Source organism: Passer montanus, unplaced genomic scaffold (assembly GCF_014805655.1).
Source record: "Passer montanus isolate IOZ18808 unplaced genomic scaffold, ASM1480565v1 scaffold37, whole genome shotgun sequence".
In the NCBI taxonomy this organism is placed as follows: domain Eukaryota; kingdom Metazoa; phylum Chordata; class Aves; order Passeriformes; family Passeridae; genus Passer; species Passer montanus.
The window spans coordinates 1,187,941-1,215,305 of record NW_024368485.1 but is presented as its reverse complement, the minus strand read 5'-3'; the positions used below and the strand labels follow the sequence as shown (position 1 = coordinate 1,215,305).

The following is a 27,365-nucleotide window of genomic DNA, read 5'->3' as shown; positions in this document are numbered from 1 at the left end:
CCATTCCAGAGCATCAAATTACTCTGCAGCAGCAAAATGAACAAAACCTTCTGGCTCTAGAGAGAATGAAGACGTTCTGGGTCATAAGCAATCCTTGCCCTACAGAAGTTTTGAAATACTTGATGTCTTAGTAATTCCCCAGCAAATTAGTGTTTGAAGCATGATATTCTTTAAAATTATGCATTAAAATGATGACAGTACTGTTCCCCAAACCACCTTACTACGGTTTCTTACACTTAAAGGCGTGCTTGAAAACATTAATTATTAAAGACAAGTCTAAGTGTTTTTTTCTACTTGCAGCACAAAACAGTCCAAATATATTCAAGATGGTTTTCTTTTTTTGTTGTTGTTGTTGGGGTGTTCTGTTTGCAGCACAGCAGCCCTGCAGCTGGGTCATGCAGATGTGCTGTGAAATCAGGCTGCTCTGCACCTTGACAGAATTTTGTCACTTGGCAATGTGGTCACATTTTAGAGTGTGGGCTTTTGTTTTCTCTTTAAAATAGTTCACAGGGAGAAGGAAAGGGAAGGTCTGACTGCCCTTTACACTGCTGTTCAAGGGTTGTGCAAATATATCCCTGCTGCACTTCCTGGCTGACTGGGAGGTACAAGGTGGCTGCCCTCATGCTGTTGGCTTTTTATTCTGTATTTATGTTCTGTCTTGCTTTTCTTTCCCTCTGAATCTACAGCAAGAGACATGGAAACCTTGCTGAAGAGATGCTGTGCCCTGGGAGTTGTGGGGAATCTAGAACTTCAGAGGAAGAGAAGGCATTAAATGTGAATTGTATAATTGTAATTATTGAGCTCTGTTATATTTATGTCATATTTACATTGTAATGACTATTTAATTGCCACATGATCGCTTTAACTTACTTTGAGCTCTGTTTTTATTATGTGTCTTTTATTTAAAACAATTCTTCCTCATTTGGGTGGGTTGAAACCTTCTATTTCAGAAATTTCACAGAAGTATTGATATCCTGTGAGTGCCAGAACATCCTGTGGCTGGAATCCTGTCTGAAAAGGGAAAAGCCCTCATAAAGAATGTGAATGAGCTGGCTGGGCTCACCAGAGTTCTGTTCTTCTCTTGCAGGCATTATGCTGCTCGAGGTGTTCCTGGTCCTGGGGACTCTCCTCATCTACTTCTTATTTTCCAAGAAGAACGAGGAGACACTGCCCTTCAGAGATGGGTGGTGGGGCAGGGGACAGAAGCCTGTGACTAAAGAAGACTCAAGCATTAGGACATTTAAGGTGGAGACTGCAGAGGAAGAGCTGAGTGTAAGCAAATCTCTGTGCTGGGGGAAGGGAAGGAAGAAATGGCCAAATGATGTACAACGTGTTTGGAAGTAATTTTTAAATTGAACCAACAGGGTGCCAGTGATGTGCAGGTCTTGGGGGAAGGGATTTTTCAGTGCTTCAGAAGATAGGTATGAATAGGCAGATCTCACTGTATAATTTTGTTCTCAGCTGGCTCTTGCATGATTGCTGGTAAATAAACCTACTCTGCAAAGCCTAATGAACATAAAAATCATATTACAGATTACTCAACTCTGTTTTTCTGTTTGTGCATTTTCCTCAGTTTGTGTAGACCAGAATAAGAACAATGTCTTTTTTTCCCCCCCTTTCTTTCCAAAGCAATTACAAATACCTCATTTTCTTGACTGCTTTATGTTTGCAGCTGTGTTGGATGCTGATTCTTCTGTAATTAATAGTCTACTTTGGTCAACACTAAATTACTGTGGTAATTACAGTAAACACATACGTTGCAGAATTTGTTGGATAGAAAGATTCTGATTGTGTGTGTTTAAGCCAGGGATTGAACCATTTCATAGATCTTTGTGGAGTCATGGTTCAAACAATACTCATGGGATTGCTCATATTATTAATTTATAATAGATTCCTAATTTCTCAGCAAGGCCTGTGTTTTTTAACACTTTGCTTACCCTTCTTAGTAATACCAAAAGACATTGGTCTCCATTCTGTTTTCCCCTTACACTGCAGACACTAAGATGGATAATTTCTAATTTAAAATGATTGAGCAGGATTAGATTTCCAGACCTGCCTTTCAGCCACTCCGTGGTTCTGTTTGCAGCAGGAAGGGGCTCTTGGCTGTCTTTCCTTGCTGAGTGATTTTGAAGTGGTCTTGCAGTGTCACCAGCATCCCCTGTACCCCTGAAGAGCAGTGGGAAGGTGACTAATGTTATTCCAGACTGGCAAACTTCCATTTCAGTCTGGTTTCACCAACTTTCTGTCTGTGCAAAATCCTTCTGAATGTTCCCTGGTGAACACCTCCCACTCCTGGGTTTGGGAGGGAAAGCAGAAGGTTTGGGCCAGATCCATGCGTTGGCTGTGAGGAAGGTACCCAGGAAAGGCAGCAAGAGTTACCCCCTGAAGCCACAGCGGTGCCTGCAGAGCAGCTTGCCCTCTGTGCTTCTCAGCCCGGCAGAACAAAGGCTGAGAACAGCTGTGAATGGAAGGGGAAGGAGGCCACCTGCAGGAGGAGAAGGACTGGAACAGCTGATGGAGCAAAAGGCACAGGTGTCTAATTAGAGAGGTTATTCCCATTGTTCTCCTTTCACGTGGGAATAACTAGAGACCACACATAGCCCAAGAGAGCAGACACCGGTGCTTTTAATGTCTCTTCTCTCTCTTTCCCTGTAGGATTTATTTAGGAGACTGGACCAGGCTCGATTCATTGAGCCACTGGAGAACAGCTGCTTCCATTATGGAACTAACTCGGTGCATCTCAGGAAGGTTGTGTCCTACTGGAAAAACCAGTTCAATTGGAAGAAACAAGTTGAAGTCCTCAACAAGTATCCACAATTCAAAACAAAGATTCAAGGTGTGTTGCTTTTCCCCTTAAAACATAACCAGCAATAGATAAATTTGTCTGCAAGGGAGCTTGGTGGGAAGAAGGTTCTGCTTGTGTCACAGGGCTTTCCCTCCCTGGCTGCCACAGTCTGGATCGTTGGCATCACTGCTGAAGGAGCAGGGAACTCCTTGCTTGTAACTGAAGCCTTCAGGACAAGGAATGACAAATGGAATTCCCTGTGCATGAGCAGGCTGTCAGCTGGTGTTAGCAGGAGCCAAGCACGAGTGTTTGGGAGCAGAAGTGGATCTTAAGATGTACACATGTTGCCTGCCTTGCATGCAGTCATGCAAAAATTGCCACAGATGTCTCCTGGTGCTCCGTGGGGCTGCCCAGCTGCTGCTGTCACAGTGCAGCCATCAGCCTGGCAGGGCAGATGTGCTCTGCTGCACCTCTTCAGCATTCCCAGTGCCTCTCCCCTGGGGCTGGTGTGCTGCTGCTGTGAGGGAATGGTTCCTCTTCATTCATTCTTTCCAAGGAGTTCATTCAGCCAAGGTCTGCTGGTGCTGGAGCTTGGCCAGACTGGGCTTTTTAAAATGCCTCATTTAGGGTGGTGCTTAGGTCCTCTTGTAGGTCTAGAGCACAGCAGGCAATTGTCACCCATGATGGCAAAATTTAACCTTAACAGGGTATTTTGTTCTGTTTTCACTTGCACCCATAACTGTGTTCTTCAAAGGTGCTGTTTGACATGGTATTTTAAATGGATTTGGGACAATAAATAGTGCTACATAGTGGTTAGAGCTTAAAGCACTTATTTAAATGATGATTAGTGCTGAAAAAGATAAAACCAGAAAGTCTTCCCTTGAAAAAGAAGAAAAAAGCACCATCTGAGACAAGAAAGGGAGAAGCAGCTAAGGACAATGCACTATGTATAGCAGTGGGAAGGGAAATTTCAGTGTTGGGAAAGATTACAGAGAGGAGATATGAAAAGACAAGGTCAAACATGCTGTGTATCAGATTCCTACCTTCTGTCATCACTTGAAAGCTTTTCAGAGAGTGCAGAGATTCACAGGAGTGTCAAGGGTGGGGAAAGCTCAAGTCAGTGAAAGACGGTGGGATTGCTGGTGAACTGGAGCTGATGTGAGTAAAACATGCTTAAATTCATCAAGAAATGAGGTAGTCAGGCTCTGCTGGGAACAAATTCCTGTTTCCTGGAAAACAAAGCCCTGAGTTAGTTTGAGGAAGAGCAGCTCACCTGAAGCAGGTAGTGCAATGCTGTGTGGAGCTTTCCTGCTGGAAAGAGCCAAAATGGAAACGACACTGCTGATTTCACCTTTTACTGATCAAACTGGAGACTGGTACTAGAACACAGGCTCCTGTCTTGGTTTATTCACTGAAAGAGATCCTGAAAGCTTTGGACAAAGGGTAGGAAAGAACTACAAAAATGAAGACTTTAACTCACTTTTAGCAAGACATAAAATCCTCAATTTGGCATGATTGGTTTACCAGCAGTTAAGATGTGTGACCTGATTACATGAGGCTTCCAGAGACAGAGAATATTTAGTGAAGGCTTTAAAATTCCTTTTGTGCAGCATTGAGAGTCGGTGGCTGGGGACAGAATCCAGACATATTCAAATGGAAAGTAAGGCATGCACAAAATGAGGAAAGTGATTCATGCCCCCAGACAAACAGCTGCACGTTGTGATGGATTCCTTATCTCTTGGTGCCTTCAAGCTGCAATTGTGGGCCTTTCAGGAAGAAAAATCTCCGGCTGACTGAAGCCCATCCTGTGCCATGTAGGGACATTTGGGTAAAATTTAAGGGCACTTGGACTAAATGATGCAATTGTCTCCTCTGCCTGTAAGCTGTGTGAGTCACTGTGCTACCGTTGGTAGATTGCTTCACTTCTATGTCTTAATTTGCCAATTTATTTTAAAACAGAAATAGCCATCCTCATTTGGCTGCTGTGATGCTTAATTGCCCATTATAAAGTACTTTAAGGTCCTTGGATGAATGTGTCCAGAGAGGTGCAGTGTGTTTGCATGCTCACCAAGAAAAAGGACAGGGAAAAAGCTTTATTCCTAATCTGTTCTGTGATTAGTTTCAGTGTCACGGTAAATTTGGGCGTGCTAATGAATGATTTTATTTCTACAGGCATTGATATCCATTTTGTTCATGTAAAGCCTCCTTGTTTGCCTGAAAGCCAGGCTGCAAAGCCACTGTTAATGGTCCATGGTTGGCCGGGCTCATTCTACGAGTTTTACAAAATTATCCCTCTGCTGACGGATCCTGCAAGCCACGGCCTCGGTGATGAGCACATTTTTGAAGTCATCTGCCCATCCATCCCTGGTTATGGTTTCTCAGAAGCACCCCACAAACAAGGTATGACACAGGAGAAGAAACTGAACCCCCAAAGCCCAGCCTCGCAGTGAGGCAGCCTCTGTTAGCAGAACAGCAACTCCTGTTACACACTTCTTGTTTTCCCAGTGAGGAAACAGAAATCCTGCGTGTTGTGTGGGATGAGGGACATGAGAGGGTGACTTGGGGTGACATCACCTGCTACTTCCTGGAGCAGTGTGTAGATAATTTAAAAAGAACCATAAAAAGCTATGAAGTGACAACTCAACAGTTGTAATTGCATCCATGAATTGTCTGTGAGTGAGCAGGCATGGTAAATTTAAGTTATTACTGTTCCTTTTTGGTGTTTTGCATTCATATTCGACAGCATTGTACTGGTGAGAAGGAAGAGCTGAAACAGAGCAGTCCATGTGTCCACATGGCAGATTGCAGCCAAATACCTGCTTGCTCCCTTGTGCTCTGAGTTGTACAAACACAAACTGCAGAAAATTGAGGAGGTAGTGTTTAAAGTGATACTGAGTTTAGTATTTTATTGCATGTGCAGATGTGGAGAAGGTTGGGTTTGCTTTTCTCTGCTTCCCTGGTTACAGTTTTTATGGTCAGAATTCAGAGCAGTGGAGAGGTCTGCAGCAAAGGCTGGAGTTTGTCCTCCTCATGGTTCCTGCTTGCTCCCTGTGCTTGGATGCTGAGAAGGGCTTGCATGGAGTCAGGCAAGGAGAAAGGGACTTGGAAGAGCTTTGGAGGAGCTGGAACTTTGCCTTGATGTGGAGAATCAGTGCTGCAGGGTCAGAAGTGTGGGTGGAATTAATGCAACAAAAGTGATCTTTTCTTTCAATGCAGGCTTCAATTCCGTGAGTGCTGCTTCTGTTTTTTATGAACTGATGCTCAGGCTGGGGTTCAATGAGTTCTACACCCAGGGTGGGGACTCTGGCTGGCTCATCTGCACCAACCTGGCCCAGATAGCTCCCAGGTAAGTACACCCTTGGTGCAGCTGTTTTATTCTGTCAATAATTATTTCCTGTGCACTTGGGAGTTCCTGCCCAAGCCCTCGCTGTGTAGGTTCTCCCTTTGGTGCTCAGTGTTAAGCGAAGATTCAAAATTACATACCTTAGTTAAAAAAAACCCCATATTCAATGTTTTTTTTTTTTTCTTTCAAACAGTTGTGCAGCAGTTTTGTAGTGGCCTCACTGAGGTCTGGAGTGGGACAAGGACTTGTAAAGCAAAAAAAAGGAAGATTTGTGGCTTAGTGCCCTGGAGTGTGTGCTGATTACTGACAGTTGTCCCTTTGACTTGTCGTTTTTGTGTGAAAAGCCACACCACAAAGGGCAGCTGAGGCCATGATGTAATTAACAGGCTGGAATTCAAGTATGTCCATTTCTGTTAATGACATTTTAAATGTTACAGGTCACAGCACCAAGCCTGGCAGAGTTCAAGAAGTGTTTGGGCAACACTCTCAGACACATGGTGTGATTTTTGGGGCGGTCCTGTGAAGGGCCAGGAGCTGGACTTTGATGATCCTTGTGGGTCCCTTCCAACTCAGGATATTCTATGATTCCAAACACACAAACTTTAAATTTTGGTAACTTTTTTTTAACATGTGGGTTGTTTTTTTTTTTACCTTTAGCCATGTGAAGGGTCTCCATTTAAACATGGTCTTGGTTTCGAAGCTGGGGCTCTCTCACCTGCTCTCCGTCCTGCTGGGCCGGTACTTCCCAGGGCTCTTTGGATTCCAGGATGAAGATGTCAGGAGGATGTTCCCCTTCTTGAAGAAATATCTCTACAAGATCTTCTCTGAGTTTGGCTATGCTCACATACAGACTACAAAACCGGATACTGTTGGTAAAACAAACAAACAAAACCCCACAACCTTTTTTGAGCTCGAGATACCCTACAAAACCGGATACTGTTGGTAAAACAAACAAACAAAAAAAAAACCCACAACCTTTTTTGAGCTCGAGATACCTAAGTCTCTTCACTTTGGCTGTACTTTCATAGAAACAAAATGTACTGCTTAAAATATGCAGAAAATAGGGGTTTTTTTGCAGTGTATCTGCACATCCAAACTGAGCATGCTCCAAGTGCTACTGACATCATTTTCCAGTTTTCATAAATAAAATAGATTGTTTTATATTTTTCCACTTCTGCTATCACTGGGGACTGTAATTCCATTTCAAATGCAGCTCTGCTGAGAGCAAAAGACAATTTCTTCTCAGAGATTGGATCACATTCAAGTAATGTAAACTACAAGAAGCTTTTAGCTGTCTCAGCACACAATGTAGCTTATTTATTATAGTGATAAGTAATACCTGAGAAGTAAAATCAAATTTCACTTTCACTCATTGTTCTGAATCACTTGCAGATTTCAAGGAAAAAAAATTGTAGCTGTGAATGTTCTTTCTACATGAGCTAGTCACTCAGATGGTTTAACTGCTTCAAGTACCTGAGTATTAAGTATTTCTATTTTAAAAACATCTTTTGTGACTGAATTGGACAACTGAGTCAAGAGTACTGACTACATTTTAGTTCGGTGCAGTAGCAATTCACTGATGGATTTTATTAAAAATATAGCTAAGGGAAATATTTCTTAATGGTTTTCCATAAGCTTACCTACAGAGGCAGGTATGTTCTTAAAATGTGTAGGCAAAAGGATAATTGTATGGATTTAAAATAATTTTGCTTTTGTTGAGTTTTGGTTTCTAAAAATTGCCAGTCTTTTGTTCTTTAGGAAAGAGAGGGAAGCTGATATCTGAAAGATGTCTAAGCCATGCTCCTTCTCAATCAGAATTCTGGCTGATTCTTGTCCTTACCAGTCCAGCACATCTGGAAAGTGCTCAACAGAACTTTTTCAAATACTTGATACTTCAGTTATCAAGAGTGGTTGCTTAGTAATTGAAATCCCACTGTCATGCTTAAATTGCAATTACTGGTGAAATTGTGCCTGCTGCAGTGTTAGGCACCTTCCTGGAAGGCTGGGTTGCAAGGGTGGAACTTCTAATTCCACCAAATTCCCAAATTCAACTTCAAAGCTGTTCCCAAGGAACTTGCTGCTCCTTGGGAACAGCTTGTTCTCATGTTTTACTGAGAAGCTGGGACAATTTACAGTCCCTGTATTTCACAGCACTAGGATGGTGTGATCAAAGCTCCAAGTGCAGGTGTGTTCTTTGTGTCCAAGAAAAGCAAACTATAAAATCTATATGAAGGCTTGTTCTACATGAAAGCAGTTTGCTATTGCTAATTCAGAAGATGGACCATTTAGCAGAGCCTTGCAGTTCCTTAATGACTTTCTAATAATCCTTAAAATGTTTTTGCTGTTAGATAATGCTGCAAATCCTCCTGGTCATGTGTAGGCATGTGGGGTTTGGCTCTGTAATGCTGTTTAATACATGACAACTTCCAGATTAATGGAAGCAAACCCTCCTTGGCACATAGAGCTTAATCTTATTAGCTTACCAGAAAAAAAGAAAAGCCAGCAGAAATCCAATACTGTTACATCAGTTCAAAAAATGTTCAGTGAGAGCTAATTTGGAGCCTGCTCATTTGCAGACACTTCTAGTTTATGATTTGGCATGAAATGGCTCCAACTCATTGTACTATTTTATTTATTTAAGAAAGCAGCTGATGGAACAGCTTTGTAAAGTTACATCCCCTATATTATAACAGGCAGCTTCTCTAACACTGAGTTCTGTAGTTGGATATCAGTTAGAGGTAAATTTTCCTCCTCCTTTCTAGGCTGTGGTTTGAATGACTCTCCTGTGGGACTGGCTGCATACATCTTAGAGAAGTTTTCCTCTTGGACTGATATGGAATTCCAGAACCTAGAGGATGGAGGGCTAGAAAGGTAAGCCCTTTCTCCCCTGCTATTTTGCATGAGGTGACTGAGCCCAGGGTCACAGCTGAGGAGGTTTCTCTGATGTGGTCACCTCACACCTCAGGGAGCCTGCAGTGACCACAGCTGGTGCAGGGCTGCACTCCAGCACACAGAGAGGCAAACAGGCCATGGAGGCTGATGGATTCCCTTCCCACTTCCATCTCCTAGGAAAGAAATACACCCTGCAACTCCTGGATATTAAAAACTGACTTATGGGGAAGAATCTCATTAGGGCACAAAATCCAAAAGTTTAACGCACATTAAGATGCTGGCAGCTCATGATTCATTGTAATACTAACAATTAACTCCCTGTGAATTGGCTTCGGATTGATTGTTACAGCTTCATCTACCTACCATTTGCTAATAAAGGATTATGTTTAGTGTGCAACAGAAACCAGAGATGAAATCCTCTTTGAGAACTACCTGGCAGGAATGGAGAGAGGGGGCATGCTATGGAAAGGCCCAGATTTGCATGGAATGTTTGCCCTACATACAGCCAATAAATTTATATGAAACATGCACTGTTTACAGCACAAGCTGGTGTGTGAGGGCTCTGTTGAGGGCTCACAGTAGCATTTCAGATTATCATTAATAAATGGCACAAGCTGCTGCCTGTGCTGTTCTGCTCCCACCCTCCCAGTCTGTGGACAGGAGACACCATGCTGGAGCATAAGTTGCTTGTTGGAATCTGTCTTCCATGTAGGAGTTAAAATGTGACTTCCCAGTTTATGTCTGAAAGCCTTTTGCATCCTTAATTGGTCACTGGCAGACAGAGGGGGAGTAATAACTTCACCTCTCCACTCTTAACCACTATTTATTTCTATTTTTTTTTCCCTTACAACCAAACCAAAGTCAAGTCCCTGCTAAAGTGATGCAAATCATTCTTCAGTTCTAATTAAGCAATCTCTTGGGTTTGCCTTTTCAGGAAGTTCAGCCTGGATGACCTGCTCACCAATATCATGATCTACTGGGTGTCAGGCTGCATTGTCTCCTCCATGCGTTTCTACAAAGAAAACTTGCAGAAGGGGATAGGCACACAGAAACATGAAAAGTAAGTGTGGCTTCTTCTCCTTAAATATTTTGCCCTGATTTTAATTTTACAGTTGCATGCCTTATAGATTCCTGAATGCTGAAGAAAAACACTGCTCTCACAGTATTCCTCTGCAAGACAGAGCAGGTAGCTGATGTGCTTGGAAAACACTGCTTAGGTAGGAATCCTGAGCCCTGAGTGAGGAGATCTGACCGGAGGCACTGCTTGAGGGCCTCCCATTCTTGGTGTAGCCATGTACTTCCCCATTTTATTTCAGTTACTAAATCAGTCTGTGACTGAGTCACACAGTCAGTTTGGTTTAGTTTAGTTGGTTGTAGTTTTAGTACTTTTCTGTACACACTTTGCCTCTTTCTGCAAGAAAGCTTAAGTCCTTTGGAAGCAGCTTCAGCCTGCTGACAAACAGCATCATTGAGGAGTCAGTGAGACTGATGTGCCTGCTGCTGCTCAGACTCTTCAGACAGCAGCTTGGTTGCATGTACTTGTGTCAGCCTGAGTAAGAGTGAAGGCTTAAACCTGCCCAGAGGTATTTTCACCCACAGCTTAGTGCCATGGTGTTTATTTAGCTGTGAAATGATGCTCCCAGGAAGCTGACTCAGTTCCTGAAGCTGCTGTGGCTATGCTGTGGGCAGTATCTTGTCTGGTTCTGCCTGCATTAGATGAGCTGTGTGAGCTTCTAAGTGCCTAGAGGACAGTCTCAGAGTCCTGTGTAAAGTTCTGACCTCAGCCTCCCAGTGGCTACATGCCCAACACTTTTTGTGTCTACATTTTAAAGTCTGTCACTTCTGACAATGCAGCTTATGTGTATGGGATATTCAAACCTAGAAAATGTGGCTCTTAGAACAAGCACAGATCATTCACACCCCTCACATCCAGTTGCTTCCTTACACTTCCTAATGTGAAGAATGTTTTGTAGTGTGCATTTGTGCCAGTTAAAAGCAAGAGCTATTTTACAAGTATAGTCCCACATATAGAAATGTAGCTTCTGAACTAGTCTATATTATCAGTATTCCTCTCTTCTCCCCCCTATTAAGTGATTATTCTCCAGTTAACCACTAAAACATGCCAAGCCTGGCAGGACATCTTCTCTGTAAATCTCTCTCCACTCTTATAAAATTGTGTGCTTGCCCATCAATTTGAACCCTGTGTGCAGCAAGAGGAAATTTGCTGCCCACCAGCTCCTAGGGCTCTCGTCTCCCTTCCATGCTTCTGAGCCTCAGGCCCTGGACCCCCTGCAAAATTTCCTTGATATCACTGTATGCAAAAATAAGAGAGGGGGTTTTTTCTTTTTTTTCCTCAGGAATTATAGTGTTGTCTTCAGTTTTAGGATCTGGAAGTCAAATTTTTAATTCCAAACAGGAGCTTGCCCAACTGTTCGGGAACATTTCCTTGGGACTTTTGATTTGTTGCAGATTTAAGTGTTTGGAAGATGACAGTGATTCTCTCTCCTCTCTCAGGCTCACAGTACAGGTACCCACTGGCATTGCTGCCTTCCCTAATGAAATCCTGCACATACCCCAGGCTTGGGCCAAGAAGAAATACACCAACATTGTCTCCTTCCACTTCATGCCTCGAGGTGGCCACTTCGCAGCTTTCGAGGAACCTGAACTTCTTGCTAAAGATATTCTGCAATTTGTTGACAAAGTAGAGAAAGAGCAACTCTGGAAAAAGAAAGGGGAATAACTTCCCTAAGAAACAGCAGGGTAATTACTTCTAGCTTAGCACTTGTACAGGGCTTACTAAGTCTGCTGTAATCCACGTAATTAGATTTTATTGTTGACCAGATGTGAGCAAGGACAGAAAGAAAAATACAGTGTATCTTCATGAGATACTGCCATGGGGACCAACAGATTTTGGGCTGTTTTTTGTTTGTTTGTTTGTTTTTTTTTTTGTTGTTCAGATAGGCTAATAAAGTAGCATGAAGAGTGCTTGAGTAACTTCTGAAACATGTTCTGTAGGATTTTTGACTCTTGCTTTGAGATTGAAAAATAGACCTCACAACAACTAACGTACCTAGTAACAGTAAAATTGTTATGAAAGGCCTTTTCTTTTCATGGCAGCAGTAAAATTTGATTTGCTGTGGGTATGAAGTTCCTCACATAAAGAGTAGGGAGCAGTCTGGCAGGACCCAACTTGCATGAGTGCATCAATCAATCAGCATTGATGAGCTACAGTACCTTTAAACTGCCTTCTGCTGGCTTCCTTTCTCTTCCAGCCTGGGCTCTGAAGCAGCTTCCTGGCTGTGAAGAAGCTGGACTGCCCTGTGCCAGGCTCCTGGGATATGTGAGGAGCAGCTGACACACACAGCCCAGGAGATGGGGCTGGGTAGGAGTAATTGCAGCCCCAGCTACCTCTGCACTGAATTTGTACTCTTAAATCATAGCCCTAGGTAGGCTCAACAAACTGTGGCTTTGCACTGCTTTGGCAGGGTGTTATAAATACCTCTTACTAAAGGATAAAAATATTATTAATTCAAAATTAAAAGAAAAATGAATTAAATTTTTGGTAACTCCTGTGTGATTCTTTTAATTCTTTTAACAATGGAGATTTTGCTTGGCACCAGCTAGGAGAATCATCAGCTCAGAACCTATCAATTCTGTACTCCATCTGCCACAGAGGTCAGATTGAAGGCAAATTGCTCAAAGAAAATTGAAGGGCTGTATGGCTTTACCAGCTCCTGTCCCTAGTGTGTGCAGCTGAGCTTCAAACAGGTCTTAATCCATCTCCAGATGACTGATCTTAGTGTGGTTTTGTTCTCCAGTCACTTCTGATGTCCTTCTCTACTTCTGAAAGCACAGGGAAATACAATCTATCAATAACACTTGCATGGATTAGTATTATTTCAAAATATTAATTGAAAGAGAAGCTAAGATCAGAAGCTCAGCAGATCCATGCTCCATCCCACAAGGCTTTAGACTCAAGCATACCATGCAGTTTGTTTCACAGGAGGCAATGGACTGTCCTGCTGGAGAGTCAAAATTCAAATCCTAGTGCTGAGAGCCACCACCAACCCTGACAGAAAATCATCAGGGCAGATGGGCTGTGGACCAGCCTGGGTCAGTTTTCTGAGCAGAGGTGAGACCTCTTGCTCCTTTCCTCTGCCTGCTGCACCTGGGTGCCAGTAGAGCAAGGCAGGGGAGCTCTCGGCTCTCCCTGCAAGATTTGATCCTCAAGCTGTTCTTCAGTTAAGACAGCTACTTGCTTCCAGAACAGTGGTGAGCACTAATTCCATGCTTAACTTGCAAATGCTTTCATTCAGTCAAAATTTGTCTTCACATTTGCAAAAGGTGTGTGATGCAGGCCAGTCTGTTTGGAAACTCTGGAGGAAAACACGGAATCATTCCCTTTGAAATAGACTCTGTGGAGAAGACCCTCCCCAAACTTGTTTCAGGAGCAGGATGGTGAAAGAGAGATCCTTATTCAGGAGAAATTGGCTCACCTCTGGCAGGAACAGCCTGTAAGGCACCACTGCACACCCTCCTGCACAAGTCTGTTCTGTCCTGCCCTGCACACCAGGTAATTTTCTTCAGGGTTTGATAAGCTACTGTCTGAAAGAGAGACAAATCTGGACTGAAAAGGTCTAGATTTTAGGACCTTAAAAAAGACAATTAAATACCTGATACACAGCAGTTTTTGTCCTGAATTTTGATGTCACACTTCTCAAACCTTAAGCCCACAGCTATCAGTAGCTGTTACTCATCACCTACTTACCTGCAGTTAAATAAAATGCAGTGGAATACTATGACAAAGTGAAAAAGTATGAAATTAGCTATACAGTGGCTGTAAAACCTGCCCTCAGTTCCTCTTCCTTTTTCAAAATAATCCTCTAGTTTTAGCAAAACACAGCCAAATCCACCACCTCTAGTGCAAGGTTTAACACTAATGAACTGTCTGTGAGCCAGTGGTAGTATCTGCCTCTCATCCTGTAGGGAGCAACTCCCCCAGAAACCTGAAATCTGGATTTGACATGCACCTTGAGTGAGTCCAGATTCACTTCTGATACTCTGTGGTACTGGCTACAGGCAATTTGGTACAGATAACCAGAAATAGTTTAACAGTTTTAACATCTAATAGTTTTAACATTTCTATTACATTTCTATTACTACTAGCAAGTAGCTGCATATCAGACTATTGCAATAATAATAATATTTATAATAATAATAATAATAATAATAATAATCAGTACAAAATAAGTCCCTGCTCTGTTACAGTTGTTCTTATTTATGTCCCTGCCATTCAGCCAGGGAATTTTCTCTAAAAAGGTTAAGTGTGATGCTCTTGGGCTGGCTGAGCTGTTTCTTGGGAATAAGGCTCTGAAGGAGTAGCTACAGCCTTCAGCATAACACAGAATATGGTAACACTTTGATGCTCAAAACATTACATTTTGCTATAGGGCCACTTCTTAATGAAGCACCAATTTCTGTCCCAAAGTTGCCCCAAAGTCTCTGCTCAAAAAAACTAAAACTGTCCTAAAAGCCCTGCCACATTAAGTTGCTCCAGACCATGCATTTATCCCACGCTGAAACCAGAAGTAGCTGACCTAAACCTTGCTTTTTAATTATCCAGTTATAGCTCATTAAGAGTCTCGATAAGAGGTTTGGAACCATGGAGATGCCACTGAAAATAAACAACTTGTACTCTTCCTCCCCAGCTGAAGTGCTTTGAAAAGTGTCTGCTTCTAGTATGGAAAAATACAAGTAAGGTCATAATCTTCTCATACAGCTCCAGATAAACAAACTCCCACTACAACCAAATTTGACTTCTGATTTTTAAACTGCAAACCATAATGTCCTGAAAAATCCAAGTCACCATATGCAGCCTTTGGACATCTTACACAACAAGACAGGACTTCATATACATTAAACAAAAATGTCAGGCATTACTCAGCTCGTGAATGGAAAAAAATATGAATAGAACTCACACTTTCATAGGAAAAAGGAAGTGAAACCATCATTTAATATAAAATAGGATGTGTTAAGCCTAGCATCAGAGTTAGTTCTAGATCCATGAAGGGTCCCCTAAGTCAGCTGCAATTGCTCAGGGGCAGGACTGAGGTTCAAAGCAGTCAATCAAATGTACAATTCTGTTTTACAGCAAGTGCAATACATAATATGCACTAAATGAAGATACATTTTTGTCTGCAAGAGCAGTGGAAAGAGACAGGGAATAAATCCATATTGATTTCAGTGTAGCTTATTTTAAACCACTGAGAAATGATGCTGCTTGTTTTACTTGCTGTAATAGCACTTCAAGGAACATAAGTCACACTAAAACTGTCTTGCTCAGGATTAGTTTTCCTTCATGGAAGAAATACCCTGTGCAGTGCCAGACAGCCCTGATGGTGTTATGCCAGTGCTGCTAGAAGAATTAGCCCCATTACAATTGTCAGCTGTCTTCTGGAGAGCAGATATTTATAAACAGGTCTGTGCTGAGTGGTGACAGCTCCTTCCCCTGGCTGGGTGTGGCCCAAAGCTCAGGTTTCCAAAACCCTTCCTGACTGGGTTTAAAGATGCTGAGGATGATGGTGCCCTCCCTGTGTTTAATAATGGAATGTCTGCAGTTTTGAGGACATGATGAACAAGAAAAGAGATTGAAATGATGACTTTCATCACCTTTTTAAAGGAAAGATAATCCTTTGCAGCAGGAGTTCAATCCACTGCAGGTGATCAGAGGGAGTGCAGCACAGGGAAGGGGTGAGCAGAAACACCAAGGGACAAACTCCAGTCAAGCACCCAAAGAACCAAGAGCTCTTTTTCAGCCAAGCCTGCATTGCTGGCTGGTTTTGTGTACAGACACATTTGTACCTCATGAGTTCAAGGAATTCTTGTACAGGCTTCAGGGAGCTAAGGGCCAGCCCTGCATTTTTATCTTAGTGGAAGATTTTTATCACCCCAACTCTTTTGTGGCCCATAAAGCTTTTTGCAGTCATCAGAAGGCAATTCTTAATATTTCAGAGAAACCAGAGGCAAAGAGGGTTTAAGCAATATCTCACACAAACTGAGCAGAAGAACCCAGTGCAGAACACAGATGATGCAATTCTCCTAATTTCTCTACTCATTTTCTTTTAAAAGATAGATAACTTAAATGATTCCTCTTAAAGGTGCTCAATTGATTTATTTCTCAATTTTTGCCCTTTTCTTTCCAGCAGATTCTGATTTCCCATCTCAAAAGGGAATTAAGTTTTCCTATTTCAGGAACACTTTTGAAGCTACAGATTTAAAATATAAAAGAACAAGATAACCCTACTTCATTCTCTAAATCTAGAATCCTATCATAAAGAATTTCAATGCCTGCAACCAAATTATGGTACTTAGCAATTCTTTAAATCATTTGGTTTTTCCATTTTCATCTGTGGGGAGAGCTGCTGGTTTTATTTCTCTGTCTCTGTAGATGGAGGGGAAAAATACTGATAATTTGCCTTAGGGAAAAAAAAACCTATTTAGAATTCCAATAAGTTTTGACATGGAACATCTTCACTTGAAAGAAGCAACTTACTGCTTTACATTTCAGGAAAGCAGGCTATAAAAAAGCCAATCAGTCTGAAAATCCAAGCATAAACCAGCACCAAATGCATGAAAGATTTTCATACAGAAGGGAGGCCAGCTGTGTACAAAAATACATATCTCTCAGCTCTCAGTCTTCCTCCTGTACTGCAACTTTTTTTTTCTGAAATTTCAATGAACATCTAAGATGCAGAACAGATAGGTACCCTTCTAAACCAGTCCCTAACTTCTATCACAAACCTTCACCCTTTTGGGAGGTTCACAGCCACACAGCAGCAAGGATGAGACAGCAAGAAAATCTGGCTCCTGTTTTATTTAGGAGCATCTTATGACATACCATACGTTGGACTTCTAGAATTCTATCTTCAACATCACTTTTGAGAAGAGTGCTTTCATTAATTATTAACCAGCACTTAGTTAACCACAGAGCCTGGGAGCAGATACAAAAATTTCTCTCTCTCCTTCTTGGCTATTTAAAGTCCCACCTATTTCCACTTTAAGTTGTGTTGGCTGCAGCTGAGATGCTCCATTCTAACCAGCAGGATGTGGGAAACAGAGAAAATGCCAGAACTTCACCCAAGAACCAAAAAATTATAGGGAAGAATGTTCCATTATAATGACCCAATCTTCAGCCTCTCCACTTTTAGTTGTTTCCTTTCTGTTTTTATCCTTCAGACAGCTGTCGTCAGAAAGAAAAAAAAAACAACTTCTGTACTTCTGAAATATCTGAAACAGGCACTTGCAGCTGTTACAGACAGGTGACTGTCTGAATCCTTCAAGAAGTCTTGTCTAGATATGACAGAGAAGGAATTTGCAAGACCAATTTCAGATAAGACACGTGACCCTGGCTTCATTTGGAATTAAAAGCGTGCATTTCCTCACACTGTTGCAGTTTTGAGACAATAAAGGGTGTCTTTTCTTTGTAGTCAATAGACTTGGGATAGAGCTCCCTTCTCCCTAAATCTTCTGCCTCTCATCTCACTTTTAGCAAAAGCCAGGTGAAAACTCTGTGGTCTGCTGCTGCTGGGATGAAGCAGCAGCAGACTTGAAGCCTTGTCTTCTTGAAGAGAAGGCTTCCAAAAGCAAAAGGCTTCCAAACACTCATAACCAGATTATCTGTAGAACAGACACAAGAAAGCTTCAGTTGTGCTGCCAGCATGTGTGGGCAAGCAGAGCTGGGAACTGGACCTCTGCAAAAAGAGACACAAAGAACATGGCCTACTGCTACACTGGAGCACTTGGAAACTTAGCCAGCACAAAGATCTGCTTTTGGCTCAGGATATGGGAAAAGCCCAGAGGAAAACAAAGCACAAACGTGTGCACCTCATGCAAATGAGAAATTGCAATAATTTGGGTGTTGAGGATGTGTTGTAAGAGGGCTGGAGGTGAGCCAGATGGGCCTGGCACACAGAATCCTGGCACAGAGCTCCGTGTATCCAAGCAAGCCAAGGCTTCTGAGCCTCAGCAAACCATGTAGCATTTTCCTCACTCTGGAAGAAATTCATCTACCCTGAAGTGTTTGCAGAAGTGTACCCTGTTGTACAGTACCAAATGAGCTCCATTCTTCAAAGTGTCAGAGGCTGCCCCTTCAGCTGTGTCACAGAGAATCCCATCACAGACCATGCTCTGGGGCTTCCTCCTGTGGAGGGAGAGTGTCAGCTCGTCCAGGATTCCTCCTGTGGAGGGAGAGTGTCAGCTTGTCCAGGGTTCCTCCTGTGGAGGGAGAGTGTCAGCTTGTCCAGGGTTCCTCCTGTGGAGGGAGAGTGTCAGCTGGCCCGGGATTCCTGCCCCCGGGAGCGCTGCTGGAGGTGGCTGCTGGAATGTCGGGAAGGACTCAGCGTGGGGGAGGCACTGCTCCAACTGAGCAATTCGAGGCAAGCAGCAGGAGCTGGATCCCAACAAATATGGGAGCTTCTGGGAGCCACAGTCAGCAACTCCAGCTGGGCCATTTGCTTAGGCTGCTTGCCAAAAGGTTTATAAAAAGAACAGTAAAGAATGTGCCATGGCTTTAAATACGAATTACAAATACAGTGCAGCCAATATCCACATTTGTTGAGGCTTCCATCCCTCAGCTTTTCTCTAAGGCTCAGTCAGGAATGCAAGGAGTTTCTCCTGCTGATCTAATTTTATGCCCTTACAGATATTCACCAGAATGAAGGAATGAAGTAGAGCCAGGGCAGTTTCCTAATTACTTCCAGCTTTTAGAGAGGGACCCAAAAGGTAATAGTGAAGCAAGCACAATGCTGCAAAGATGCTAAACCAGCCTATAATTTGTGTGTTGCTGTACACAGCTCTTGTGATAATTTACCAATAGGTGACCCCAGCCTTTTCTCCAACTGGTGCCTGTCCTAATACCACAGACATTTCTATGAGTTTAACTGCAACAGAGCACAGTGGCAAACAAGAATAGCAGCTACACAGTAAGTGAAGGTGATTTCCCCATCAGACACATGAACTGGTTCCACAAATGCCAACAACGACTTTTTAGCAAGATGTAACTTTCCACTACCTCAGAGGTTTTCCATATTCTATATCTGAAGCACCTTAGCATGACTGGAGTGGGTTAATTCAAGTTCAGCTTGTGCCAGCCACAAGGAATGTCACCACCAAGGTTCAGCAACCTCCCAGGCACAGAAAGGAAATCAAATCATTAAAGGAGTTTTTGTCCTCAATATGACACATAGAACCTCACAGTGAGTATCAAAAGTCATCTGTTCAAAAAAGTGAGTTACATCACAGAGCATAAAACCCCCACAGCACCAGCACAGTAAACAGGTCAAGTGTGGTAGCTGAATGATTTATTTGATTCTTCAATAAGCACACACATGATCATCCACTGCTGCTGCAGACACCTGGATGAGATGGGGTAGTGCAGCTAGAAACAATCACAGGCTTCTGATGTAATTAACACAACAAGCTGCCTCCTCCTTGTGACCGCATGTCTGTATGAAAAACTCACAGATGAGCAAAAAATTGGAGTTTTGTTGGGTTTTTTTCCTTCTTGGTTTGAACACCAACCTGGAATGGCAGTGTGTGCACGAGGTACACATCACCTCATAATGTCATGATCGCTAAAAATTGAAATGCACATACACACACACACAAACCCCTGACTAAACTGCACCACTGAAGTGAGAGTCTAAAACAAGTCTGACAAATTCATGCCCCCTCCTCCACTAGCCAAGGCTCCTCACCTGCCTTTTAAGAACCAGAATGTGCATCTTCAGCTAACATGAGTTTGTAATCAGAGGGCTCAGAGCTCCACAGGATCCTTCTTGCATCAGGCAGGTCTCATGCTCAGCACTTGTCTGAGTGCTGTTCTTGGGAAGCTGGAGGCATTCCTGCAAGACACTGAACATCTGCACACATTTATGGCACAAAATCTCCTTCAATCTCAAGATGTTGCTGCTTTACAGACATGCTAGAAAAGGTCAAAGTCAGGAAATAACAGTTTAACAACAAGCAAGGAAACAGAGGGCCAAAAGCTTATCCTACCCATAGGTTGCCAAGATTCATCCCCTAGAGAAATCCAAAAGTATTCAAATTCCTCATGGGACATACTGTCATTCTAAGGCTTGTGGCAGTGCTCTTATGAAGAGTTCATGACCATGCTGTGAGGCAGCCAGAAAAAGGACTGTTCCAACACATAGAGAAAAGAATAAATAAATCAAGACAGCCTGAAATTTTTCTAAACTCAGTGTTTTATTGCCCCGTGATTATTAGTTGCATTTTGACACATTGCACTTCGGAATAGATTAGCACCTACTACAAAATTTAAAAACTTAGTATCTTACAATTCATATAATTGGCACTATTGAAAAAACCCAGAGATCTGTCATTTTAACCCAAGACTAAAAGAGATAAAATCCTTTATCGTTGGCAGGTGAGCTTTCATTGTGGAAGGCCCTTAAGAATAGTGAACAGAAACTAAGAACCAAAATGCCCTCCAAAAATGTATAAAAACAGTATCAGATAAATCACTCCCTTCTTTACACCACTCTTTTTGCTTTGGTACCTTTAGTACCCAAGTGCACAGTTATTCCCTCATCACTTTAAAGGAAAAAAAAAAGTAACATGATCAAAACTATGCTGACTACTTTGGGTGAAAAGAGGAGAGACTCCCACACACCATTCTCAGCACCCACACAAACAGCATTTTCATCAAAAGTGGCATTGTCTCAGGATTTAACACATCCCAAGAGGTTTATAAATAATAAACATTGGGGGTTTTTAAAAAGGGAAGAATTCTTTTGAATAAATAAATGACAGCTCTAATAGCTGCATTGGCTTTGGTGACCAGTTATCTAGATGCAGCATAAGTTATCTTCATAAGGCAAGTGATGAGCTAGCAGAAGTGAAGTCCCTGAGGATCAGCATCTCCGCGTTCAAATTATTTGTTTCACAACTTGTGTAGACAGCCTGGAAAACAATCAGTCCCAAGGCATCTGCTTTTTAATCTCCCAGCACAGCTGCAGACCACACAATGAATTATTTCTGTACCTTTTCTGCAGGCAGGAATACATAAATAACGCCAAATACTTAGGAGGAGGAGGCAGGGAATTAGTTCTGCTAAACCTGGGCCAAGTGCTCCACCTTGTGTTCGTGCTCACAACACAGCTCAGAGCGAAGCTCCCGACGCCTGCTCCACACCTGCAGGTCCTGTGGCATAGCTTCTGATTCCTTCTGCCTGGGAGCAAGCGTTGTCCATGGTGCCGTAGGACTGCTGCTCCGCGGGGGCCAGCACCGTCCTTTCGGTGGGATGAGGACGCAAAACCTGGGGGACATACATCTGAAATCACAAGTGAAGGCTTTTAGTGGTCTCTCAAAGCACAGTGCTGGGATAACTCACCCAGGAGAATTTTTCCCCTTGTCACTCTTCTCTTCATCCTTTTCCCATTCTTCACCTTAACACCTCAGGCATTTTGCACCCTGCTGGAGGCTTCCTGGTGCAACTTGTCTGCACCTCTTGACTGTGGCACCAAGGCCTTTCCTTCTACCTCAGTCCTATGTCCTTCTCAGTGACATGGCAAGCAAGACCTGCTACATGTCACAACATTCAGAATCAAAGCAGTGGCAACTGACTGCATTTGGCAGCTGTTCAGATGTGAGGCTCTGTCTGGGGCAGGGCACAGAACACAGCACACAGAGCTGTGGAAGCAGTGTGTCTCAGCTGCTCCTAAAACAGCAGCTGAAGGTACTTCTGGAACACCACCTGGGAGCATCAAGGAGCCCAGCTGCAGAGCTCTCTGGTCCCACATGCACCTGGGAAATCCCACAATCCATGCAGACTAATATGTGCTACACAAGCTCTTTGGTAAGCAGGGTGAGAAATTAGTTTATTCTAGGAAATGCAAGGGAATATTAGTAACTCTTAGCTTCTTACAGAAGATGTAGGGACTGTTGGTACATCTGTGTCTTTTCCTCTTTCACCTTGTGTGTCTTCAATCTGTAACCAGCAATAGGTGGGGAAAGAGAGAGAGACAACATCAAACTGGTGAGTGGAAACAATACACACAGATCATGAGCACCCAAAACCTGCACAGACAGATCTCAGTGCAGTTCTGGCACTCTCTCCACCACTCCTTCTAAACAGAATCACAAAAAGGTTTGGCTTAGAAGGGCCCTTAGAGATCATCAAGCTCCAAGATCTAAGGGACACCTTCCACTAGACCAGGTTGCTCCAAGTTCCATCCACCCTGGCCTTGAACACTTTCAGGGATGAGCATCCACAACATCACTGAGCAACCTGTGCTAGTGCCTCAGCAATCTCACAGCAAAGAATTTCTTACTATTACCTAATCTAAACCTACTGTCAGTTTAAAGCCATTCTTCCTTGTCCTCTCACTACATGCTCTTGTAAAAAGTCTCTCTCCACCTTTTTTTGTAGGCTCCCTGAAAAGGAAGCCTTTTTTGGAAGGTTGCAATTAGGTCAGCCCACATCCTCCTCTTCTCCAGGCTGAACACCCCCAATTCTCTCAGTCTGGCCTCACAGCAGAGGTGTTCCACCCCTCTGATCATCTTGGTTGTATTCTCTGGATTTGCTCCAAGAGGTTCATGTCTTTCCTCATGCTGGAACCCCAGAGCTGGATGCAGCCCTTCAGGTGGGGTCTCTCCAGAGCAGAGGGGCAGAATCCTCTCCCTCAACCTGCTGGCCACACTGCTGGGGATGCAGCCAGTACTTCCATACTGCTCTTTTCTCTCAAATTCAGTTCCTGCAGACACAGAGACTTTCCACTCTGCCAAGCAGCCTACCTGTACACAGGCTCTATTCAGCAATCTCACCATGAATAGACACTGCCAGCAGGAAGGAAGGGACAACCCACCAGGAATAGCTGGTGCTCCATCAGGCACACAGGCAGGTGCTGAAGGGTCAGGTATCCATCACTTACCCTATAATTCAGTGGGCTCAGGTACTTGAAACAGCCAAAACAAGTGTAAGCCAAGCAAATAACAATAGTGATGTTGACAACCAGCAAGGTAAACATTGTGGTAGGTGCTTTAAAACCTAGAAAAATATCCAAAGAATACAGTAAAAAAAACACATAGCAGAAAAATCCAACAAAACCAAAAGAAGCCTTTATTTATCCTTCTCATTTTCAGAAGCCTCATGGATTTTTTTTTTTTTCTTAGAGGAATGGGCAGCCCACTTCCAGCAACAAACAAGAGAATATCATTATGTACTAAGTTCTCCCACTTTTCCTAGAGGCCAAGAAGTGTTACTGCAATACCTAAATGATAGACAAGACTCAGTGATTCTTCTCCTCCCTCATTCCTCCATTCTGGACCCACTTCTTAAGTACTTTCATTAATGATCTGTGAAATATAATATTAATTACATTGATTAATTAAGATGATGGCACCAAATTGGATGGTTTGCCATCAGCTCAAAGAGATGGAGGTGGGGCAACAGGAGAATCAAAATGGTCTTGGTAGATAAAACCATCCCACCTGCTTTTAAAGGATCAAAACAAACAAACAAAAAAAAACAGCAGCAAGATAAAACTGTAGGTAGAAAACAACCACTAAGTACAATTTGGAAGGAAAAATAAATGTAGATATGAGGGATAACAATAGCACTGCAGCATACAACTGCTGGAAAGCAGTCAATAGTGGGATGGTATCAAAGAATATGGGAAGAGAGGAAAATGAAAAAAAAAACCAACCAAGTCTCTGGAACCTATACAAAATAATTCAGTGCTACTGAGCCTTCATCTGGGTAGCCTTGTCTACAATAAAATATGGACAGAACTCGGAAGAATCCAAGGAAAAAGATCAAAAGAATGGACAGTAAATATGAACTAGGCTGATAGGTAAGTTTTAATTCAGAGAAAGTGCAACAAACTATAGTAAAGGACATGGTTGTCTAGCATGGAAAAAGCATTAAAGATTACAGTGACTTCTTATTTTCCAGATCCACTGGGGAAATACTCTAAAGAAATTAATCTCATTTTGCAGTAAAGATGACTTGAATAGAATATTAGGAAAAAGTATACATCACTGCAAGCCCTAGCTGTTTCCAAGCTTCTTCAGTTTAACAACAAGCTCTAGACAGATTTGAATGAAAAAAACCCTAAAGAGGCAACACCAACTCTCAGACATTTCTGTGGAAAACCCAGCATACACAGTGGCACAGAATAGAAAAGTTTTACACTTTGGCAGGTTATAGAAGCCCTGCACAGGTCTGTTCACAAGGGGGAAAACCACCACACATGCAAAAAACAAAACCATAAAAGCTCTATGAACACATCACTATTCAAACCAAAAAAGGAAGTGAAAAAACCTCCCTAGGGGTATTCTGGAATGCCCTTCAGAGGGGCTTGTTTTTATGAGCACAGGTTACATGAGTATTTATCAGGTGGTGACGTGTGTCTACACCAAAGCCAATGTATGGTGCAAACCACAAGGCAAACAGCAGAGATTAGGGAAGGAAAAGTTTCCCACATCAGTTTTCCTTGCACTGTGTCCTCAGAACTCCTGCCTGCCAACAGCTCTGGAGAACATGGGATTCAAGTGACTGTCCCAGGAGATGGGGCTTGAACTGCAGATAGGGCCTCACCTCCTCTGTGGTGAGAGGCCCAGTGGTGTAGGATGGGTGGGTGGCAGGCATAAGAGTCGAGAAAGAATACAGGCACTGAGAAGGAAAAAATAGGCACAGCTTCTCACCTTCTGTATGCAGTCAGGTGGGTTTTGGTCCTGACTGAGAATGGGGGAGAGGTCTTTCCAGCCTTACATTAATATATGAGGAGTGAGAAACCAGAGTATTGGCACTGGACTCTGCAACCAGACTGAAACACCCATATCAAGCCAACCACACAAGTCAATGACCAAACAATCAAGCTTTACACCATAAACTGATCTATTTTGCAGATAAGAAAGCAGAGGTCTCTTATTCTTCCTTCCTTCTTTTTGGCACAAGAAGCAGCAATGAAATCAAAGTATCAAATTCCTACATCTAAGACTGCTCTGTGCACTGACAAACCACTGAACAGCATCCTGTAAACAGGATCCTCTACACTGACCAAGGCAAACATGGTAACCCAGCCTGTGTTTTCCATTATTAAGGTCCCTGACAAATGATGGTTTTACCATCCAGAACTAGAAAACATTATAATAAAGATTTTATTTTTACTTCACCAGGATTTCCTTCCTAACAATTAAAGAGGTGCATCAGAGGCTGAGTGCTTGGAGTTGATTTTTCTAAAGCATGCTCTAGAAATTCTCGTGTTAATTTAGAGGACCAGATTTGTTGGTCTTCCTGGTTGCAAAAGCAGCTCTCAAAACAAAGGAAAAAACAAGCTCTCAAACATAAAAGTAATGCAGGAACACCTATTCAAATCCAAGGACAGCCTGAAGCAATAGTTCCAAGTGCCTCTTGCATCCACAGGGAGCTTTCCCTATAGCTTTACCTCTCCCTAAGTTGGATGACAGCCTGCCAGCAATACCTTTCTGAATGCTGCTATGCTAAAAAACACAATCATTTGTCATGTGAGCACAACATAGTTAGCTATCAGGAGCTCCCTTCTAAAGAAGGGGAACCCAACCCTTCCAGCATCACTGACATCCCCATTCCATGCCAAATGCTTTCTCCTGTATCATGGATAAAAACCCACAAGCTGTTGCCTACCCTTTTTTTGACATCAAAGCTGTTGGTACAACACAGCCAATACAGTCAATACCAAGTATTTGCAAAATACAGAACGTCTGCTTTTTAAAGATAAATTGCATACAAAACATGAGGTTTTAAACTCCAGCGTGGGGAAGAGAGTCACCATCTCACTGCAGTCTTCCATGTGAAATTTGATGGATGATGAAGAACACACAAGGACTAGCATTAGCCAACATTTTAGCATTTTTTCCTAAGTGATGGCTGTACAACCAAGGCAGCAGCCAATTCAGCCAGGCAAATTAAACTTATGCCCAGGCTGCACAAATGCAGGTAGTGAAGCCAGTGATCATCTCACTATAAAGAGCTAATTCTGAGTAGATTTTTGTTCTATGTAATGATTTTTACTGTCTGTCACTTCACAGCCCAACTGGCCAATTCCAGGTATCCTGATTTAAGGAATACATTATTTTCTGTGAAATGAAGGAACATGGAGCCCCATGCTAACAGTTTAATATATCAGGCATCTCCATCAAAGGTTCTTGTGAAAATCATGTGTAGTTCAGTTCTACAGAAAACCACCATGACTCCCCCTTTAGGGAAGGAAATAGAAAAGTCCACAAAGCTTATGAAAGCTTTATGAGAGCTCACATCTAATTCAGGGATGCTGGCAAGAGAGCTGGAAGCAGCTTCCAGGTGGAAACAGGTCATACTTACCCAGCCTCACAAATGAATAAAAATAGAGCCAGAAAAGGCAGAGGATGGGAGCTGCCAGGGCCTGATTGACAGCTGCAAAGTGCATCTTCTTCTCCAGCTTGGCAGGGAGATAGGCGTAGTAGAGGTTGTGACGGTCCACCATGTGCTTCAGGAGGATGTAGATCAAACCTGGCAGGGAAAACAGCAGAGCCAAGCAGAGGCTGTCAGAGGTTTGATAAAAAGCAGCAACTCTGTGAGGAGATCTGCATTAAATAAGTGGATGCAGCTCAGACACGAGGAACAGCTGCAAGACAGCACTTCCCCCTAAAGCTTAGGAGCTGAGCTTGTTGCACCTCCATCCCTCCCCTCTCCACACACTCTTCTGTGATGCCTCTTGGGCTCCCAGGGAGAGCCCAGAGTTCCTTCCAGGGGCTGGCACATGAGGCCAAGCCAGTAGGGAAGACTTCCCAACTCCCCCTCCACTGTTGCTGGTAAGGAAGGCATGACAGTGGCTTAACATCTCCCTCTCAGCCTTCACCAGATTCATGACTGGATTTCAGGTCAGCTATTCCTTAGCCAAACAAACAGCAACTGCTGTGGCAGCTATGAATTGCAACAGCTCTGGGATGCAGTGGCACATTCAGATATTTACAACTGCATACAAAACAGAATGTAAGTAAATATCAATTACATTGTTACATAAAAATTGGCCACATTCTCTCAATAATAAGGTTGTTGATTAAACCAGTTCTGAACAATACCTAATTTGGACAATTATCTTGTATCTAGCTCTGTAAAGTTTCGGATTAGAAAATGAAAATACCAACTAAATAAAATTATTTAGTACTACTTATGTCTGATGTAAACCCCTCACTACCAAAGCCAGTACACTCAAATTTGAGAAATAAAATAAACATCTAATATACATTAAATGGACTTTCATCTTCTAAAGACAGTACAAGAGCTAAGTAATTCATCATCTTTTT

The 27,365-nt window shown here is 42.7% G+C and overlaps 2 protein-coding genes and 1 long non-coding RNA gene across 7 annotated transcripts in view; 1 reads left to right on the top strand and 2 right to left on the bottom strand.

Moving 5' to 3' along the window:
• Positions 1 to 455: 455 nt before the first annotated feature.
• Positions 456 to 12,573, top strand: EPHX1 (epoxide hydrolase 1). 3 transcript variants are annotated; one of them, XM_039717016.1, is made up of 9 exons: positions 456 to 774; positions 1,088 to 1,272; positions 2,656 to 2,836; positions 4,958 to 5,185; positions 6,002 to 6,131; positions 6,786 to 7,000; positions 8,891 to 8,999; positions 9,955 to 10,080; positions 11,535 to 12,573. In XM_039717016.1, exons 2-9 carry the CDS (start codon positions 1,093 to 1,095, stop codon positions 11,758 to 11,760), a joined length of 1,395 nt encoding a protein of 464 aa, XP_039572950.1. In that variant the 5' UTR covers positions 456 to 774; positions 1,088 to 1,092; the 3' UTR covers positions 11,761 to 12,573. The 3 variants fall into 3 exon arrangements, with proteins under 3 accessions (XP_039572950.1, XP_039572949.1, XP_039572951.1); XM_039717015.1 differs by having other exon boundaries at positions 456 to 789; XM_039717017.1 differs by having other exon boundaries at positions 459 to 609.
• Positions 11,964 to 18,541, bottom strand: LOC120505980. 2 transcript variants are annotated; one of them, XR_005628386.1, is made up of 2 exons: positions 18,129 to 18,541; positions 11,964 to 12,863 (listed from the first exon to the last, which is right to left on the bottom strand). It is a non-coding gene; the product is annotated as an uncharacterized LOC120505980 (long non-coding RNA). The 2 variants fall into 2 exon arrangements; XR_005628387.1 differs by lacking the exon at positions 18,129 to 18,541 and adding an exon at positions 13,517 to 13,654.
• Positions 18,542 to 20,263: 1,722 nt separating this feature from the next.
• Positions 20,264 to 27,365, bottom strand: part of TMEM63A (transmembrane protein 63A) — a 30,734-nt gene continuing 23,632 nt past the window's right edge. For both annotated transcript variants that reach the window (XM_039717013.1, XM_039717014.1), the window contains exons 21-24: positions 26,401 to 26,568; positions 22,970 to 23,085; positions 21,964 to 22,026; positions 20,264 to 21,369 (exon numbers count right to left, since the gene is read on the bottom strand). In XM_039717013.1, coding sequence (XP_039572947.1) covers positions 21,199 to 21,369; positions 21,964 to 22,026; positions 22,970 to 23,085; positions 26,401 to 26,568 — 518 coding nt within the window. In that variant the 3' untranslated portion in view covers positions 20,264 to 21,198. The remainder of the gene's footprint in view (positions 21,370 to 21,963; positions 22,027 to 22,969; positions 23,086 to 26,400; positions 26,569 to 27,365) is intronic.